The 18,920-nt window shown below is 35.8% G+C and overlaps 1 protein-coding gene across 2 annotated transcripts; it reads right to left on the bottom strand.

Annotated features, from left to right (window-relative positions):
• Nucleotides 1-252: 252 nt before the first annotated feature.
• LOC111050862 (peptide deformylase, mitochondrial) lies at nt 253-18,412 on the bottom strand. 2 transcript variants are annotated; one of them, XR_005570862.1, is made up of 5 exons: nt 18,026-18,412; nt 11,285-11,442; nt 7,751-7,921; nt 6,185-6,305; nt 253-580 (listed from the first exon to the last, which is right to left on the bottom strand). XR_005570862.1 is itself a non-coding variant. In XM_022337237.2 (5 exons), exons 1-5 carry the CDS (start codon nt 17,035-17,037, stop codon nt 348-350), a joined length of 711 nt encoding a protein of 236 aa, XP_022192929.2. In that variant the 5' UTR covers nt 17,038-17,377; the 3' UTR covers nt 253-347. The 2 variants fall into 2 exon arrangements, 1 of the variants encoding a protein (XP_022192929.2); XM_022337237.2 differs by lacking the exon at nt 18,026-18,412 and adding an exon at nt 17,010-17,377.
• Between the last annotated feature and the right edge of the window lie 508 nt (nt 18,413-18,920).

The following is an 18,920-nucleotide window of genomic DNA, read 5'->3' as shown; positions in this document are numbered from 1 at the left end:
ATGAGACATCAAGTGGAGAAGTATTGAAGTATAACTCAGAAGGTCTCAAAAGAAATAAATATATTCTGAAACAGATTTCTACATGATCTAAGCAACATTTTTGATTATTGAGTATAGTTATTTTCAATATAATTTTCCGGTAGTTGCTTTAAGAAAAGTCACTCTGTTATTCATTAATTCATTACAGAGTTTTCCTAGTTAGTATCACAATAATTGAAAAAAACAGCAAGCAAGGTAGAAAGAATAACTTGATTAAGTATTAATAAAACTATTTATTTACAAATAAATAAATCCATCTAAGAAGAAAGTTGGGTTTCTATTCACAAGAATGCTGATCTAATACTGAACTATTTTATTCTTCTAGGATGTAAGAGATTGAACCACCAGTTAGTTGTCGAATAAGTGATGAAAATGTTTCCGTTCGTCTGGTTGATGTCCGACCAGCCACAGCACTGGAGCGAGCGAACGTGCATCTTGTCAGTGAAAAGGATGCCATCGAGGTGATCCATCTCGTGCTGAACCAGGCGAGCAGACCAGTCGCACGCCTCCCACTCTTTCCTATTTCCCTCCTCGTCCAAACCTTTAAACACAAATCAAATCATCTGTAGTTTCAATTGCTCTACGAACAAAATTGGTCAGCGATTGACTTTACGATATGTAAAGATCCATGCGCCTGCTGCTCCCGTTGTAAGGGTGGCCACTTTAAGTACCAACTCCTCTAAATACCATTCATTACAAACCACTGAGTCGTATTAGAAACCGAAATAATGAGTTTAGAAAAAGCGCTTCCCGGTGGTTCGGAACCCACCTAAAGCTGTAGGTCCACTCATCTCTCATCATCATCAGCTTCATTACTCACACATAGGCCTGGATGAAGTCCATGTGGACATCATCCTCGGCACAAAAATCTTCTCATCTCCTGACTTCCACTGCATGTTCTAGTCTTTGAAATATCCTTTTGAAAATTAAAATTGATCTTTATAATCCTGATCAATTTTGAGACCCCTTTGACAGGAAATCTAGAGGTTTTATTTTATTTACATTCTATCAATGTGCGCTTTTCATTTACATAGATTTTTTCAAACATCTTCATTCAGTGGCTCAACCTTCAGCTTCTCTCGAATGTCTTCATTTCGGATAGATCCAATCTTATGGATCCCTTTACACTCATTGGAAAGCGCATCTCAGCCGCTTGTATTCTGCTTATAAAAAAATTATAATAGAATAAAAAATAAACTTGAATGACTTAGTTACGATATTTTTGACTGGATGTAATCGAAAATTGCCTTTTCTCAGCAATAATCGAACCAACTTATATTTTGCAATTAAAGTTGGGATTTCGTTTGTGCGTAAATGCCGTCGTCGACCACGACAGGGTGAGGATCTCAGATTGGGTGGATTTCAATAATTGAAAAATTATTTGTCTAAATAACCTGAAAGATTATGTTCAATAGTATGTTTTAATGGGGAGGTGGAGTTTATACTTTTAAATGGCAATATTTTCATATTATTAGAAATGTTTTGATTCTTGAATAATGAATGAATCCTGAAGAATGATTCTTAAACACAAATAATGAAAAGTTATTTGATCAGCTGTTTTAGCACACTTGAAATTTAGACAATATGTCAACAATGCTTGTCGCTTGCGGAAGTTTAGGTACAAACGAAAATGCACCTTACGGCCGACATGAAAAATGAAAATTACTCTTTTTTCTTCGAACATTTCGAACACCCTCAGTTATAGAGAGTTATAGAGTTAATATGGAGGAAAAATATAAACTGTTTATATAGAATGTAGTATTAAAATATAAAGACTGTTTACGAACTACCAACCAAATACTCTAGGGCATTCTTCCTGGGTGAGAAACATAACTAAATTATCATATTTAATTGTCCGAAAGTCTTCAGTTACTCACACAGCGACCATTTCGCTTTTTTCACTTATTATTTTTTCTAAATAATGGTTGAACATACGAAATTGAAACTTTGCACACTAATTTATAACAACTAGACAAAGCTACAAAAAGGTTATGATAATTTTTCAAATTCATGAAACAAAACGTGCGTTCTGTGTAGGCCTACATGGAATGTGGTAAATTGTCTGATTCAAATTTACCGGGTTAAAAGTTCAGCGTCACATGGTAAGAATTTTGACAGATTCTGTATCAGAAACCAGTTCCAGTTCCAAGTTCCTACCCCACAGTCGAAGCGTGGTGAATTGTCCGGCCTGGTAATGTTCCAACTATCTGAGCTCTCATTGGTCGATTGAATTGTAGTCTGCTTGCTTCTCTGCGCATGCGCTGATAGTTTGTTTGTTTACCATAGCATAGCCTTAGAATACATAACCAACAAAATGATGTTAGATAAACATTCGTTAAATGAATTTTTCTCTATAGAAAATTTGAGAGTAATGGAATGAAAGAAATGCCCACTTTTCTAGATGGTAAGTTTGTAAAACAGCCTTTCTTCATTCACGCAGCTAGTAAACCTTGGCTGCTGATTGTGATTGCCCACCCCTAGAGCAGGTCAAGTGCATCAAGTACCTTGGAGTTTGGGTGGATAGTAGGATCAGTTGGAGAGAACACATAGGTTATATAAAAAAGAAATTATTGAAATATATTCGAATATTTTATCTTCTCAGAACTGTGTGCAATTCGGAATTGATGAGAAAGATCTACTTCGCTCACATAAATTCCAATTTTGAGTATGGCTTGGAAATTTGGGGGGAGCATATAAGGCTGCTTTACATCCGTTAATTATTCTACAAGAATCATTTATGAGAATATTTTCTTACAAAACGAGATATGATCACTCTGCACCAATTTTCAAAGAGCTCAGAATACTGCCTATCAGAAACGTATATATTTATAAAACCCTAAAGCTGTTTTTTGATAGGAGTGGTGAAATGCAGCTGATTAATATGCGCAGGGTTGGGAGGAACCAACAAAATGTGCAAGTCCCTAAGCCCAACCTTACAATTTTCAAAAAAATTCTTCAATTTTCTAGCACCAACGTTTTTTAATAGACTTCCTGTAGACATAAAAAGGTGTAGGCAGAAGACAACTTTCTGCAGATTATTACATAGCCATCTGATACATGAAGATGTTTCCGATTATTATGAAAATATTGTTTAAACTGCAGGCCTGCACTTTATTTACCACTTTTTTACAACTGGTAAGCGCAACATTTTTCTTTTTTAGTTTGTAATGTTATTGTTTATAGTGTAATATTGTTAGTATTTTTAAAATGTTAAACTGATACTGAAGTTCATTTTCCTTTTTTTCTTGTCTTTTTAGTTTTTTTTTCTACTCTTCCTTAATTTGCTTTGTAAACTGTAGAACTTTTTTTAATTTTCAGTAGTTTTTTTCTGCCCAAACAGGTTTTTGTAACCTTTGGAATTATTTTCCATGTATATTTGATTTTTGGTAATGTTCTTCAGGGTATGATTGTGATTTTTTAGTTATATGGTAATTGTTTCAGTGACTATGTATATGTTCAGTCTCATGCTCTGTATATATTGTAAAAATGGAAAATAGATTGATTTGATTTGATTTGAAACGACACATTTTGGTGTAAATCAACTTTATAAGTGCGAACCAAAAGCTTGAACCAACGATTTTGAAATGGCGTTCCATGGGAACATTTTGCACTAGTCACGTGATGGAACAATTAACGATTGGAGCTGGAACAATTTACTGTACAACGTACACAATGGCGGCCATTTGAAATTTTCTTTCTTAAATAGCTCAGAAACCATTGGTTATACAAAAAAAATACAAGAATAACTTTTTTAGTAAATTTAATTACCTATCGATTGGTACCTGCTTTTTTAAGATAGGATCAATATTAACTGAGAAATGGCAGCTTTAGTGATAGGACACCGCTGGGGGTTAGTTGCAGGTGCATGCCAAGGCATGTTTAAAATAATCTAAAATAGCTTACAAATGACATGCAAAGCAGACGGAGACTGTTGCATTGTTGTGACAGACTTTAGCCGCATGCCTTAAAAGTCTATGAAATGGTTCGGAATAAGGTTTATTATTTGCCATATCTCTCAAGGTTTATCCATGCCTTAGACTCTAAGATTAGTAGAAAAACTAAAATCAAAATAAAAACCTGAACCTACAGTAACTTTTTCTTCCATATCGACGTATGAGTCTTGAGATTTCTGCTTTAACTACTGTTTGCAAGGCCATTTCTTTTAGATACATTTGTTGAAAATGGACTCGCTTACAATTTTTGCTCATATTTGTTCTCTTCTTTCCTACCTACTTCTCCAATACTTTTCCCTTTTCTTTTCCTCTTAACCCTTCATTTCTTACTCTTATACCCTCTCATGGTAAACCATAGTTGGCTATGTATTTTCCTCCTTTGTTCCTTTTCAGCATACCCCATCAAAAAGTCTGTTTTTTGTATTTTATTGGAAATTTATATTTATTGTGATTTTTTGTATTTTGATTCTTGCATGTATATTGTGTTGAATTGAATGGAATTATTGATTTCATTCAAAGAACAATTTTAATGAGAGTCTTCACTGTATAACAGCTAAGATGAGAAAGCAAAAAAGTCACGAATAGTTGAAATTGAAACAGTAGTTGTGATCAATCAACTTTAGTAGACAGAACGTTATAGCTTTGGTGATCAATAGCATAATGATTTTCATCTGACATAAACAAAAAAATATAGTAAGATTCACATCAATCCGTCAGCATGGTTTGAATGGGGAGCGGTAATACTATTGATAAGGAATGCTGCCAATGCGAATATCAACAAACCATACAACATATTCTCCAATATTTTTATAGAAAGCTACCTCTTCTCTTTGATAAATCAAATCAATGTTCTTCTACAATCAATGTTTAGGAATGATTGATTCATGGAAAAACTGCCTTACTAATATTGAAGATATCTTCAAATTTGGAAAGGCATCAACAGCTTTTTGGCCGTTTTAATAAAGAATCTCTTTCTTTCCCCATTTTCAATTTTGGTCTAGTTTCCTTATTCAGATCCCGCAACGGACACTTTTTAGGATTAATTGATAGAAGCAACTCCCGTCATAGAATTTTGTTCGATAAAACATTGAGATTCAATAAATTATCTCGACTCCCGGAAATAGCTCTGATTGGAGCAGCAGTGCCCAATCAAATTATTACTCAAAACATATTTTTCAAACAATTTCTTCAACTTAGCTCTTACCTAATGAAGTGACAGAACTCAAATCTTGTTTAGAAACCATCCTCAACTTACTGCCAACCTGACAAAATATTAGTACCGGTTGCACAAAAGTCTCTTGAATTTTAATCATGATTAAATGCCAAGGAATCCAATCTGAAAAGCCTTCTTCTCAAAAACGCTTTCTCTAATTGGTTCTCGTGACATACAATCATAGTTAAAATTTAACAGGCTTTCGTGCAACCAGGCCTCAGACTGTCAATTAATTTAGTTTCCAATTTAAACCAAAACAACTGTTTCGAAAAGGTACTCTCTCTAGATTAAAGTTCTATTGACATATGGTATGGACATTAAAATTATAATTAAGAAATTGGAAGAAGAATATACATGCTGAAGGACGAACTTCAAACCCTTAAACCCACCCTTGAAGTTAAAATATCGCTAAAAGATTTATCTTATCTAAGTATCGCCACTTTATCTTAGTGAGCACCTATAAGGAAGCTATATTCTAAGTATATTTGCAATCCATCCAGTAGTTTTTCAGAAACCGTGATCAGTGAGTGAATGAGTGAATGAGTCAGTCAGTCAGTGATATAAGATTTTTTCAAGTATAGATTTAGTGAATGATATCAATATATCAATCATTATAATTTGGATGAATGAGAATTTATTCCAGCAAATATGAAACCAGAGAAATGGGACGCAATTCAGTTGAAAGAATTAAAATAAATTTAGATAATACGATTTTTGGAATAATTTTACATAGGTATTATTTACAGTGCGCACAAATATAATGAATTAAGAATGCTTCAATCTCATATTTGAATTATTTTATTGGGTCTATAAAATATTCAATTATTTTATTGGGTCTACTGGTACAGTTTTCTGTTGATATTGTTGGGCTTGAGTGCCACTATCCATTATAATTAGGCAATATTTTTTTTTAATTTTGCTTGATAGACTTGATAGTTGTTGCTTCATTCTATTTCAGATAAGTTATGAACTTCCTTACCTGTTAATAGGACTTTCTTATATCTGGGAACATCTGCACTGAAGCCTAGGAAGCTAGCACAGCCTTCTGAATGAATAACAGTCTTATAATCAAGAACCTTCATTTCTGGATTTATCCACACCTGAAAAGTAAAAAGTAATAGATAAAAATATTTGAGCGTTTATACACTAAGAGAAAATATTATAGCCTAAAATTATAATCAATGAAATTATAATTAGATTATTATCAATAAATTATCATTTTAATCAATGAAAATTTACTCCAGCAAATATGAAACCTGAGAAATGGGATGCTATTAAGGTTTTGATAGTGATTTTGATTTCTCAAATCCCTTTGGGTCATCATTTTTCCGCTGTACGTGGTTTACTCACTGTGAAATTAAAATAGACCAACCAATGAATTATCAAACATGAGCCAGGAAATTCACTATTTGAGAAATCAACAAATTTAAAGAGACATTCGGAATGAGTTGTTATATAAGAGGATAGCATGGAATTTTATCATACTGTGTTAGTTCAATAGAACGAACATAGCTGGAGTTTTAATGCTATAAGCACCTTGAATTCATTTGGCTCAATGACAGGCAACTCCATTATATTTCCTCATCTCAGGTTCGACCTTCCAACCTATTTCCAATTTAAATTTTTAAAATAGAGATGCTTCCTATGTTATTTAAACAGAGTTACTTTAAACTCCCTGGGAAGTTTTTCTGTTTTTCAGTCCCGAGGGCGAAAAAGTGACAGTTAAATATTATGATTCAAGGAGTAAAGTAAGTACTTTAAACAGTGGGTGCATAAAACCATTTCTTTATAGGTAGGACTAGCGCTTTACAATTTTACAATGAATATTCAAGGTATCTAGGTACCTAGCCTCGATTATTCAGCATGAAACGAGTATTTCAATGATAGATAAACTGATTCCCAAGATCCCAAAAACAATTCCTTGAGGCCTGTTAACAAAAAAAAACTGTATTTTTAGGCCTATTGATTAGAACTTTAAAATTATTGTACCCATTGAATATCAATACTGAGGCTCCTATAGGGAACCACCTAGTACTTCTAAAGTAGTGAAACTATGCTATAAAGGTTTTAGATAGCTTATCTTGTAATAAAGTGTGCTCCTAATGGAATGAATTTATAGTTTTTTTTATAATTTGATCTGAAATAGCATGATTCAATCACTTCAGCAAAGAACGTTTATCTACTTCCTTTAAATGCAAGAGCTTGGGTTTTATTAATGGTCCCATCTTAGCAGAAATAGTAATTAAGTATGGTGATTATAAAACAGAAAATAAAGAACTGATTTGTCCAGACCAATAGATTTGGTAAATATTTGAATAGACCTTCATAGATTCCAAGAATGTAATTTATGCAGATGATTGGTCATCATCATATTCACTCTTTTCTATTGAAAAATTTAAACTATTGAGGGCATACACATGTATTCTCTGATAGTAGGAAAATCTGAAGTGTTGTGCAAAACTATTGTTTGGTGTTAACTGATTAATAGACTAAATTTGAGCACCGACCAAACTTCGTAACATTGAATCAAAGATAATATTATTACCTGATAAGGGATCTCTTGAACATTTTTTTGGACGTGGTTCGATGATGATTCAATATCTTTAGCCTTCAAGCTCAGTATAAATACTCGTAGATTAATACCGATTTGAGGTGCTGATAAACCAATGACACGAGACTCATATTTCCGGAACACTCTATGGAGGGTGTTGAGCACCTGAAACGAATATAGAATGTAATAAGACTATAGTTTCTTCAAAAAATAGTGATTTGAATGTTAGCTTATTCATGAGGCTCAAAAAAGTTGAATGAGCCTGAATGTCTAGGCAACCTATTAAACATTTGGAATTCAAAACTGAAATATGCTCATGTTCAGATCTGGTGTAACTGAATCATTTCATTGACATACAGACGAACAGAGAGATATTTATTTCCAAAACAAAAATCTTATGTAATCACGGATTCAATACAAACAACAACAAAAAATAGAAACAATCTCAAATCTCATGAATACACTAAGCTTCATAACTTTTTATAAAATGGTCTGCATGGGCAAACGCCTGTTCGCAAACCAGAGTTGCATACTCAGATTTTTACAGAAAGGGAGGAAAAACTATTTTTGATGCATTCAGAAGCTTACTCACTATTATAACTACATTCAAAGAATTGGACAGCTCAAAAATAAGATTGATTAGTGTAATGGTGCATTAATCGTATCATGCAAATAAAATAAAATGTAGCCTACGTGATGGCTTCCTTATCAAATCAATGTCACGCAACACAAATTGTTTTGTAATGTTTGAAAAATTATTGCATTGTTGAATGTTGAATAAACTCATACATTTTTTCCATGAAGTATGTCAGAATGCATTTACGCAAGCTCAGCAAGCTAGGCCCACCATAAGTAGGGGTGTCCATCCCTGCATTGAGAGCCCAGTCAATACAGGGATGAATACCCACTAAACTGCCTAGTGTTCCCAAGAGTAAGACTATAATTCTCATAGAAATATTTCTTAATCCTACTCATGGCATACGCCTTATGGAGTGAAGATAGTCTACATCCCCCACCTTGGTGAGCCAGTACGAAGGAGAATTGTCCTTCCCTCTCTTAACCTAGCTCCGCAGTGCAGGCTGGATGCTTGTCTGACTCGGACTAGGCGCTGAGACAGCAAATAATAGCAGCGTTGGTGGGAACGGCGAGCGGCCGCAGTAACATCTTCCACCCAATCAATAGTTTAGGTTTAGGTTTCAGAAGTTCCAATTGTAAGGATATTTATGGCATGACCCCAAATTTGCTCAAGCAGATGATAGTTATTATTGCACCCATATTAGCATTGTGTATAAACAACTGTTTAGCTAGCGGTACTTTCCCTGAACAACTCAAAATCTCCAGAACAGTCCCAGTCTACAAGAAGGGTCCATATTGTGACACCTCAAGTTTTAGACCAATTTCTATAATTCCTGTTTTTGCTAAGATATTTGAGGCAATCATATTTGCACAACTGTATAAATACCTTGAGGAGCATGACCTCCTGGCTCCTTCTCAGTTTGGTTTCAGGAAGGGAAAATCTACTGTCATGGCTGTGGAATCACTGTTAGAATCGATTATCAATTCTTTTGAGGAGCGGAAATCAACTTTTTCAATGCTATGTGATCTCTCACGAGCATTTGACTGTATTCCTCATACAGTTCTTTTAAAGAAATTGGAGCATTATGGCTTACAGGAATGCGCAATTCGGGTGTTTGAGTCTTACCTTTCTGAGAGAAAACAGATTGTACATTGGAATGATCAGCGCTCAATTCCTCTTCTGGTAAAACGGGGTGTGCCACAGGGCTCATTGTTAGGCCCATTACTCTTTCTTGTAGCAATAAATGATTTGCACTACTATCTAGCGGGAAATGTGCTGTTCTATGCGGATGACACTTCCTTGTTCTCTGCAAATAAGAGTGTCACCCAAGCTAAAGCAGATGTGATGGAGCTGTATGATAAAGCTCGTGATTGGTTCTCACAAAACAGATTGTCTCTGAATGAGGCAAAAACCCAAAGTATATTGTTCTCTCTATCTGATGTCAGTGAGTATTTGCAGCCGGTCCGACTATTGGGGTTCACTCTTGATGCCAAGTTACTCTGGGAACCTCATATAGACATGGTGTGCTCCAGTCTCAGCAGCATTGTCTATCTACTGAGAAGGCTGATGTCTGAACTGCCAATTTCGGTGGTCAGACAGGCCTATTTTGCTTTTTTTCATTCGAGGATGAGTTACGGTTTGAAATTGTGGGGTCATGCATCTAGCACTTCTAAAGTTCTGTTAATTCAGAAGAGAGCGGTCCGGGTGATTTCTGGGGCGGGCTATCTAGATCACTGTAAGCCCCTTCTATCTAAGAATGGCATTCTATCCGTCATTAATGAGTTCATCTATCAATGTTTGAAGGATATACATCAGATGCAGGATAGGCTACCAAAGAGCAATGACATTCACAGTCACTTCACAAGAAACCGTGAGAGTATATATATACCAAGATGCAGACTTGAAAAGTCCAAGTCGAGCTACCCTGTGATAGGCTACAAATTCCATAACTTGCTACCAATTCAAGTTAGATCCTTGCCGAAGAAACGTTTTCTCCAAGTACTTAGATCCTGGTTGATTGTGAATCAATTTTACTCAGTAGAGGAATTCATTACTGCTGATCACAACTCCCTAGTCAATTTAATATAATGCTTTTTTTTTGTCTATTGATACCCAAGTACAGGAGAAATTATCTGATCTAATTGTAAATTTGCTTTTACTGATCTGTTTTATTTTATTTATTATTGTCTATTGTATGTATTGTATCTGTGCAATTTATTGTATGTTTCTCTAATGTGAATTGTGACTTGGCTATATGTAACTTATATGTTCAACTGGCCCAATAAAAACTTGAAACTTGAAACCCAGCAATGGTCGGTGTAGTTCCGCCTAGCGGACAGACGAAACATCAATCCAGTCGGTTATTTGATCCCTCCAGCCAGGCTCAGCCAAGCAATGGAGTGGCGGTCTTATTCGCGTTCATCAGCAGTTTTCTTTCTCACGATTATTTTGATTTTTGTGTTACCTATAATCAACAATAACTCCAGTCACCAGTAAAAAGTTTCCAGAAACGTGGTGTACTACCATATTAATGACTTTTCATGATGATTTTCAATTATTTAAAAACATTGTTTACATTCTGAGCATTCAGGCTAAACTTGGGGTCGCTGAGAACGAATCTGCAATCAGAATTTCTCTATCACGAAAAAACCCAGCTGTTGATCTTCCGGCGACCGTTAACAGTCATCCTGCAATGCGGCCGAAACACTTCCAAACCAGACACCCATCTCAAATGACAACACCGCCAAGCTGTGAGAAACCATCCTGCACTTCGGCGCTAGGTATAAGGCTGCACATCAACGTAAGGCAACCTTCCACCTTAAGGTGACCCTCAACGAAGCTGAATAAATTCATACCAAGCTAAAATCAAGTTTGATCTTCTTCTATATGCATGCATTAATGATAGCATTAATGATTCATGAACACTTGTAAATAAATGTTGAAGTACTTACAATGTTGAAGGATCTTGTTCCGAATTCCTTTGGATCAACATTCCTTGCTTTACTTCTCAAAATCGGATCTCCAATCTGAACAATATGACTATAAGGGGGTTTTGGAATGTTACTGGATAATGAGAAACTTCTATAGTGATTGTGGAAATTGAGCTTACCTGAAACATTACATTTAGTTAATTCCAGTAAAGATTTCAGATAACAGGATTTCAACAAAAATACTTTGAACATACTTTTAAACATTTATATTTTTAATATACGTAAATTATATTTTACAACTAATATTTACGTTACAGATTGCATTTGAAAACATTAAAATGCTAGTATCATAGATGATTATCAAATTATACAGATACTAGAGAATTACTCTATATTAAGATGATTCCTCATTTCATAATGAATACGATAAATTTCGTATCGTTCCAATATTAAATATCAATAGAAAGGTACCTATTTTGTTATAGCTTTTTGAATCAGTCCCAAGGCCTAATTAACACAGAAGTGACGAGGCGCGGACATGGCACGGACTTGGCAGTGGCGAGGCTAATCATATTATGATTCAATGCTAACAGAAGTGGTGTGGACATGGGACCATATTCTATACAGTGGCGTGGAAGTGGCAAAATACTAGTGCCACGCCAGCGCCATGCCTTTGCCACCTCACTTCTGTGTGAATTGAGCCTTTAGAATCTAAAGAGGTCAACATACAGGTCAACAAGAGGTTGTTGCTTTTCTGTAAAAGTCCAGAGAACCTGAGAGAAATATTATAGGCTGTTTGCAAGATTCTCAACTATAAATCCTGGTAAACAATCAGGCTGGCTGAGATGTGGAATTTGATTCTGCATTGCATGTTTGAAGTTGGGCTCAGCAATAATGAGGGCAATGGACTACATTTCCACAACCATTACACACTTGAGAGGAAAGAGCATTTATATTTATACAGAGTAGCCTATTTCCAAACTCCCTACCAATATTCTAGGGCATTACTCCTGGGTGAGAAATATATTAAAATATCATTTTTAAACTGTCCGCAAGTCTTTAGTTAACTAAGTTATTAGCTGCCTTTCTGTTGTTTCACTTAATATTATAATTTTGTTTAAATAATGGCTGAACTTACGGGAGTGAAACTTTGCACAAACATTTATGACAACTAGATAAATCTACAAAAAATTTATGAAATTTTTCAAATTCATTGAAAAATGACTGCCGTTTAAAAAGTTATTTCTTGAATAACCAGAAATCCGTTGGTTTTACAACGAAAGATAAGAATAACTTATTCTATAAATTCAATTAGGCTACAAATCTATTTAAACCTCATGTTGTAAGATTGAACAAATATTAAGTAAGATAGCAGCTTTAGAGGGTTATGTAACGTTTTATTATTGAAATAGGAACCGATTGCAATGTGAAAGGTCGAGGGAAATCAGGCCTGTCGATGTTGTTTGCGTTAAACACAGCTCGAGAATATCCCAAAGAACAAACGTTCAAAAAGTTACAGTTGGAACTGTGAGGTGTGTTGCAGATGGGATTGCTGTTTTTCTGTGCCTTATATCTCAAATGTTCAATGTCAATTAATTTGCATCAAAGGATCTACCTTATGTCAAGAAGTTGATCCGCCAGATTCATATTTTCAAAATCTGAGACCCAGAATTTATGAATAACTTGGATCTAAGTTATATAAATCATTCCTTTGGCATGTGTTTGATAAAGTTGGGTGGAGTGTTTGAAAACCTAATGTAACAACTTGTGTCCCGTTTAAAAAGAAACCACTTAGAAAGTGTACCACTTATACCACTTAGAAGTGGTTTCAAGAGAAACTGCCTAGTCTGCTACATTTCACGGTCACCGTGGGGAGTCATGTTTGAACTCGTCGGTATAGACCTCCTCTAACGATGCCGATGATTAGGTCTCCATGCTGAATTATGCGACCAATATACTAAGGTACATCACAGTTCAAGGGTGAGCAACTACTACTACTCATTGACTCTACGGCCCTTGAAGAGCCTTGGCCTCCTCCACAAACCTTTTCCATGCATCTCTGTCCTGTGCTCGCTGTCTCCACCTTCTCACGCCCAAGGATTGAAGGTCTGCCTCCACGTCGTCCAACAATCTCTTGCGTGGTCGGCCTCGCTTTCTTTGTCCCCCTGGTTGCTGATACAGAGACATCCATACGTGCTGTACGGGTTTCCGGCATACGTTCCACATGGTCCAACCAACGAATACGCGCTCTTCTAATTTCAGTAACAATGCTCGTTTGCCCATACAGATTATAGAGTTCATCATTTTTTCTGAGTCGCCACCTATCAGCCTCTAGCACTGGCCCATAAATTCTTCTTAGGATTTTTCTCTCCCATCGATTCAACAGCATCTTATCACAACTTGTCAACACCCATGTTTCACAAGCATACATCACCACTGGTCGCAGAACTGTCCTAAAAGTTTAAATTTTACTGCTCCAGCTTAACAGCCTTGATCTAAGAATTTTCTGTAGGCTGAAGTATGTCCTATTTCCAGCTTTCAATCTCTCTTTGATTTCAATTTGATTTTCATTTTTGTTAGTGATCAGGGATCCAAGATACTTAAAACATTCTACTGTTTTAAAACGATGTTAAACAGAGTGCCTGACAGAGTATCTCCCTGTCTCAGACCCCTCTCAATGCCGAACTCTCGAGAACTTTGACCAGCGATACTAACTTTGCTATTGGTTCCTGTCAATGTCATGTTCACAAGGTGCACCAACTTATCTGGAATCTCCAGTATGCATAGTGTTTCTAGCATATACAGTCAAACCTCTGTATAACGAAGTCGATTATCCCGTATCCGTTATTGAGAGGTTGTTCTGTCAAGAAAAGTACCACGATCGTATGGATCTTGTAATATTGTATCACGACGGTAAATAAATGAATATGGTACATAAAACATATAATCGGGAATGTAGGTAGGGTACCTCAATGATAATACTGAGATTAGAAAATTCATGCTGCTTTAAAATGAAAAAAAAATGTTTTTTGAATTTATAGAATGTAATAAGTGAGTAAACTCATCAATTTATTCCCAGAAAGCTCGATTTGTACTATTTGTAGAGTTTAATCGATGTACATACTCAGTATAGTAGCAATATTTTTCAACTTCATTCATAAAATATATTTTTCTAATTTTTACACTACCATTAGAATGAACATAACATACTGTAATTTTGTCAATAACTTCACTATAAATACTATAATAACTCAACTTTCCTATTTTCAATGTTTCATTTGAAAAAAAGAGGAATTTTCAGTTTAATTTTGCATTTTAATAAAACATCATGTTCAATAAACGACTCACATTTATTTAATGTTGTCTGGTACACTATTTTCAGTTTAAATCCTTGCCTGATATTTTTGAAAGCTTCTAAAACTTCTTGATCTAACGGATTCTTCTCCTCAGGTTCGTCACAGTCATCATCATCATAGTCAGTTCTAAGAATTGAAATGTGTGACAAAGGCAAAAATGGGAAAGTACAGTCGTTCACCTGCCTGGTCTACGAATGACAAGTCCTTAAAATTCTATTTTTAGTAACTTGCATTCAATTTCCGACATGTGTTTCAACCTCTATTGACTGTCTACCACCCTATCTTCTTCCTACCTGAATTGCCATTATTTTTAGTCTATTGATCTTTCTGCTGAAACTAAACAATTCCTTGAAAATTTCCGTCTGCTTCCTATACACACTACATTTTGTATGTTGAAGTCTAGAGTAAACTTTGTTGTTGAGAGGTCCGAAATTCGTTAAATAAGCAGCTAAAATTCTAAAATGTCATGGGACCAGGTAAAAATTCGTTGTGTAGAGGATTTTGTTAACTGGAGGTTCGTTATAGAGAGGTTTGACTGTACATCCTGTCTACACTATCATATGCTTGCTTGTAGTCTATGAATAACTGGTGGACAGTAATATTGAATTCATAGCATTTCTGCAGTATTGTTCTGATAGTGAATATATGATCCATTGGTGCTCTCCCCTGTCTGAAACCACTCTGATATTCTCCAAGAGCATTTTCAGCATAAGGTGCCAACCTCTTTGCTAACACCTTTGCAAAGATCTTGTAAGCTACATTTAACAGATCAATACCACGATAATTAGCACATTCCGACTTGGAGCCTTTTTTATGTATTGGGCAAAGGAGTGCCATTTTCCAGTCATCCGGCATTTTCTCTTCCCTCCACACTTTACAGACCAGGGCATGCACCTTTCTCAAAACCAGCTCTCCTCCATGCTTCAACAGTTCAGCTGTAATTTTATCACTGCCTGGTGCTCTATTGTTCTTCAGCTCAGCATGGCTTCACTGACTTCTTCAAGCCCCGGTTCCCGGTCTGCAATTGTCTGTTGGTCTTCCAAAAATCTGGATCTCTCACCGATGGGATTCAACAAATTCTCAAAATACTCTGCCCATCGATTCAGAACCACAGCTTGGTCCCCAGCCAGATTTCCTTGTTTGTCTCTTACCAGTACTGCTCTAGCTTGGAAACCCTTCTTTTCTTCTCTTACCAAGCTGTACATTCCCCTTATTCGTCTGTTTGTGGCTTGTTCCTGTATCTTTTCAATCTTCCTCCTTCCCCAAGCTCGTTTCTTCTCTCTACATATGTTTGCTGCCAGAGTCCTGGCTCTTACAAACGCCTCTCTGGTATTCCTGGTCACTCTTTGCAGTGCTCTCTGCCTTGCTTCATTTCTCATGCTTATTGCTTCTCTGCATTCTTGGTCAAACCATTCTTCCCTCCGAACAGGTCGCATGTTGCCTAATGTTTCCTTTGCTGCTCTTGTCAAAGCCCCTTTCAATATTTCCCAATCACGCTCCACAGTGTGATCAGTGTGATTGTGAAGAATCTACCTCTTATCCTTATTGAGCACAATCTCTTCAATATCCTTGGAGTCTATAAGCTGTCCTAGTGAGTTATTGTGCACCACAAAGGCAGTTCCAAAGGTGTTAGTATTATTTCCACTGCATAGTATGGTGTAGTCCTTGGTCTTTAAAATATGGGATCCTCTCCATCTTACCTCCTGAAGCGCAGCCACATCCACCCTGTACTTTTTTAATTGATCTGTCAGGCCATTCAGAGCACCAGGTCTGAACAATGTACGCACATTCCAAAATGCTAGTTTCCAATCCATTCCCATTTTCGTTGTTTTACAAGCCATATTTAATCCAGTATTTCCGATCCATGTTCTGAGGCTTGTGTAGGTTTTCGTAACTTCAGATTTTCTACAAGAATGGGTTGTTGGCCCATCGCTCAACCCCCAACCAGGAGGACCAGGGTCGTTTTTCTGGAGTTGCCCTCTCCAAGGCACTTGCTTTCACTGGAGCTTTCAGAGTGTAACCTACCCTGGATTTCATTCGGGTTTACTCCCTAAGCTCTTCCGCTCTCTCAGCCGTTGAGATTTCTCCTCATCCGCCTTCGACTGTGTCGATCGTTTCAACCTGTCTAGGTCGATGACGCACATCAGACTGTACCTGTAGTCTGTTGATGGCGCACAACAGGTCTAAACGATTGTCACTACCAATGTAATTGTTTTTAAAATTTAAGTTTAATTAGTAAAAAAGTATGGCTATGCAACAGATTGTTTGATTAGTTCATGTGGGTCTAATACTATTTTGGCTAGGCCTAACAATAAGGCTGAGGTTACACTTTTAGATCAAAATTGATTAAAACTCAAGTTAATATTATTGAAAAAATTATCATAACTTACCTGAAAATATTATTTTTGTAAATATCATTCTGAAAATTGAAATGCCTATTTAATTTTTTTGAATAGGTTAACCATTATTTCCATTAATACAAAATAATATGAATTTATTCAAAACTAAAATCTTATAGACATCAGTGTAATCTAACCTCAAATCTAAAATCAATAAAGATGATTGTCGGGCAATATAGTGATTACCGACTGGTAACGGTGACCGTTATGAGTTCCCCGTTCACGGAGACTGACAGGGACCAGGACTGGTGATAGAGGTTGTTTAGGATTTTATTCTAAATGGCAATAATGTATTATTATACGGAATTTTCTCATGATTTTTGACCAGAACATGCTTATCTGCACTACTATGGTGAGGTGCAAGTTATAATGGCAGTGTTTAATTATAGTAAACGCAAATTGGATAAGCGGGTGATTGTGGCACTACCGTACAGTACAGGAACTTATTACAGGTAAAATTTAGAAGTTTGTGTTTCATAAACAATTTTCCCTGTAAAACAATTTACAAGACATTTGCCTGTATTACAAGTAAATAATACAGGACTTTATCATAGTTGTGTTTCATAAAAAGAAACTTCCTGTATTACTGGAACTGTAAGATGATGAATATTTTATCATTGTTTAGACCATCCTAAAACTTTTACAAGTGTAGGTAGAATTTTGAAAAGCGACATTTTGTTGAAAAGGCAACGTGTTAAAATGGATGAAGGTAGTAGTTCTAGTTCTAGTTAAGATGACTATGTAATTAATCGTAGGCCAAGAATTTTCCAGGACAGAATGACAGAATTTCTTACAATATGATATTATGAATTTCTTACAGGAAACATATCAATATTATGAACGGTTTAGATTAAGCTTTCCTCAATAAAGCGATATTGAAAATATTCAGAAAATGTACGTCCGTAATGTTTTATGTTTTTTACTAAACAAATTTGATTAATGTCGTTAATTAATTTATATAATTATTAACATTTGATAATTAACTTTTTAGAAACATTACTACTCACATGACTGTTATAATAAGTTATGTAAGTTGAGTACTAGTTATTAGTCTAGACTAGTACTAGTCATTTTTTGTGATTTATTTTGCGAAAAATGGTTTCATGCAGAGTGTGTGAAAGTTTCTAATGATGATTATGTAAAATCCAATCACTCGGGGACATAGTGAAGTGGCACTGTGGAGTCTGTGATAATAGGTTAACTTCATTGAGAAAGCTCAATTTTGACGAATTTCTATCTATAACAACTAAGGTAGATGAAATGGACACTAAACTAGATTTAGTTAGGTCTTTTAATAATGATCTATTAGAAAAGATTGAAATTTTAATAGACTTGAAATTGAAAAATATGTGTGACATAAACAGTAACAGTTCTGTACATGTTGTTAAACCAGCTGTCTGTTTGAATTCGAACTTTGACAAGCCTGTAGGATCAAAACATCCCTCAAGCCACAGCCTTCCCAATCAACGAAATAAATCGACTGTGGTGAGAAATCGATTATGGAAATCGAACGAATTGAGTTGACTGTTGGAAATAAATCGAATGTGGAAATTGAACAAGTAAATGGAGTATCGACAATGGTTCTAAATCGACCTGATGCAGCTGTTGAAAATGGTTACCTTCAGGGATACTTTTGAGTCAGTGACTCGAGTGACCCAGAGCCGAACAAAATGGCGGCTGACCCGGGGCAGACTAGTGATCCCATGGAACGACAACCAGACATCGACCGGTCGATGCTGTTTGGCGCGTACTTTTGAATATTCGGATGGCGCGAATATTTGAATAAAACACACACACACTGGTGTGACACTAAAAGTAAGTTGTTTTGCAAAACAAACATGGCTCATGCTGTAATAAATGAGTTTATTCTAGGAGGCCAGCAACTAGTAGGGCCAGTTGCTG

Source organism: Nilaparvata lugens, chromosome 3 (assembly GCF_014356525.2).
Source record: "Nilaparvata lugens isolate BPH chromosome 3, ASM1435652v1, whole genome shotgun sequence".
Lineage (NCBI taxonomy): Eukaryota > Metazoa > Arthropoda > Insecta > Hemiptera > Delphacidae > Nilaparvata > Nilaparvata lugens.
Note: the sequence above shows the minus strand (reverse complement) of the source record. Positions and strands in the feature narration are given on the sequence as shown.

Excerpts from the sequence above, each read along its gene's own strand:
- LOC111050862 (XM_022337237.2), bottom strand. The coding sequence starts at position 17,037 with ATGATATTTACAAAAATAATATTTTCAG. Across the intron at positions 6,306-7,750 it reads TTCAAGAGATCCCTTATCAG|GTGTGGATAAATCCAGAAAT; the intron begins GTAATAATATTA and ends TTTACTTTTCAG. Across the intron at positions 581-6,184 it reads TAAGAAAGTCCTATTAACAG|GTTTGGACGAGGAGGGAAAT; the intron begins GTAAGGAAGTTC and ends TTGTGTTTAAAG.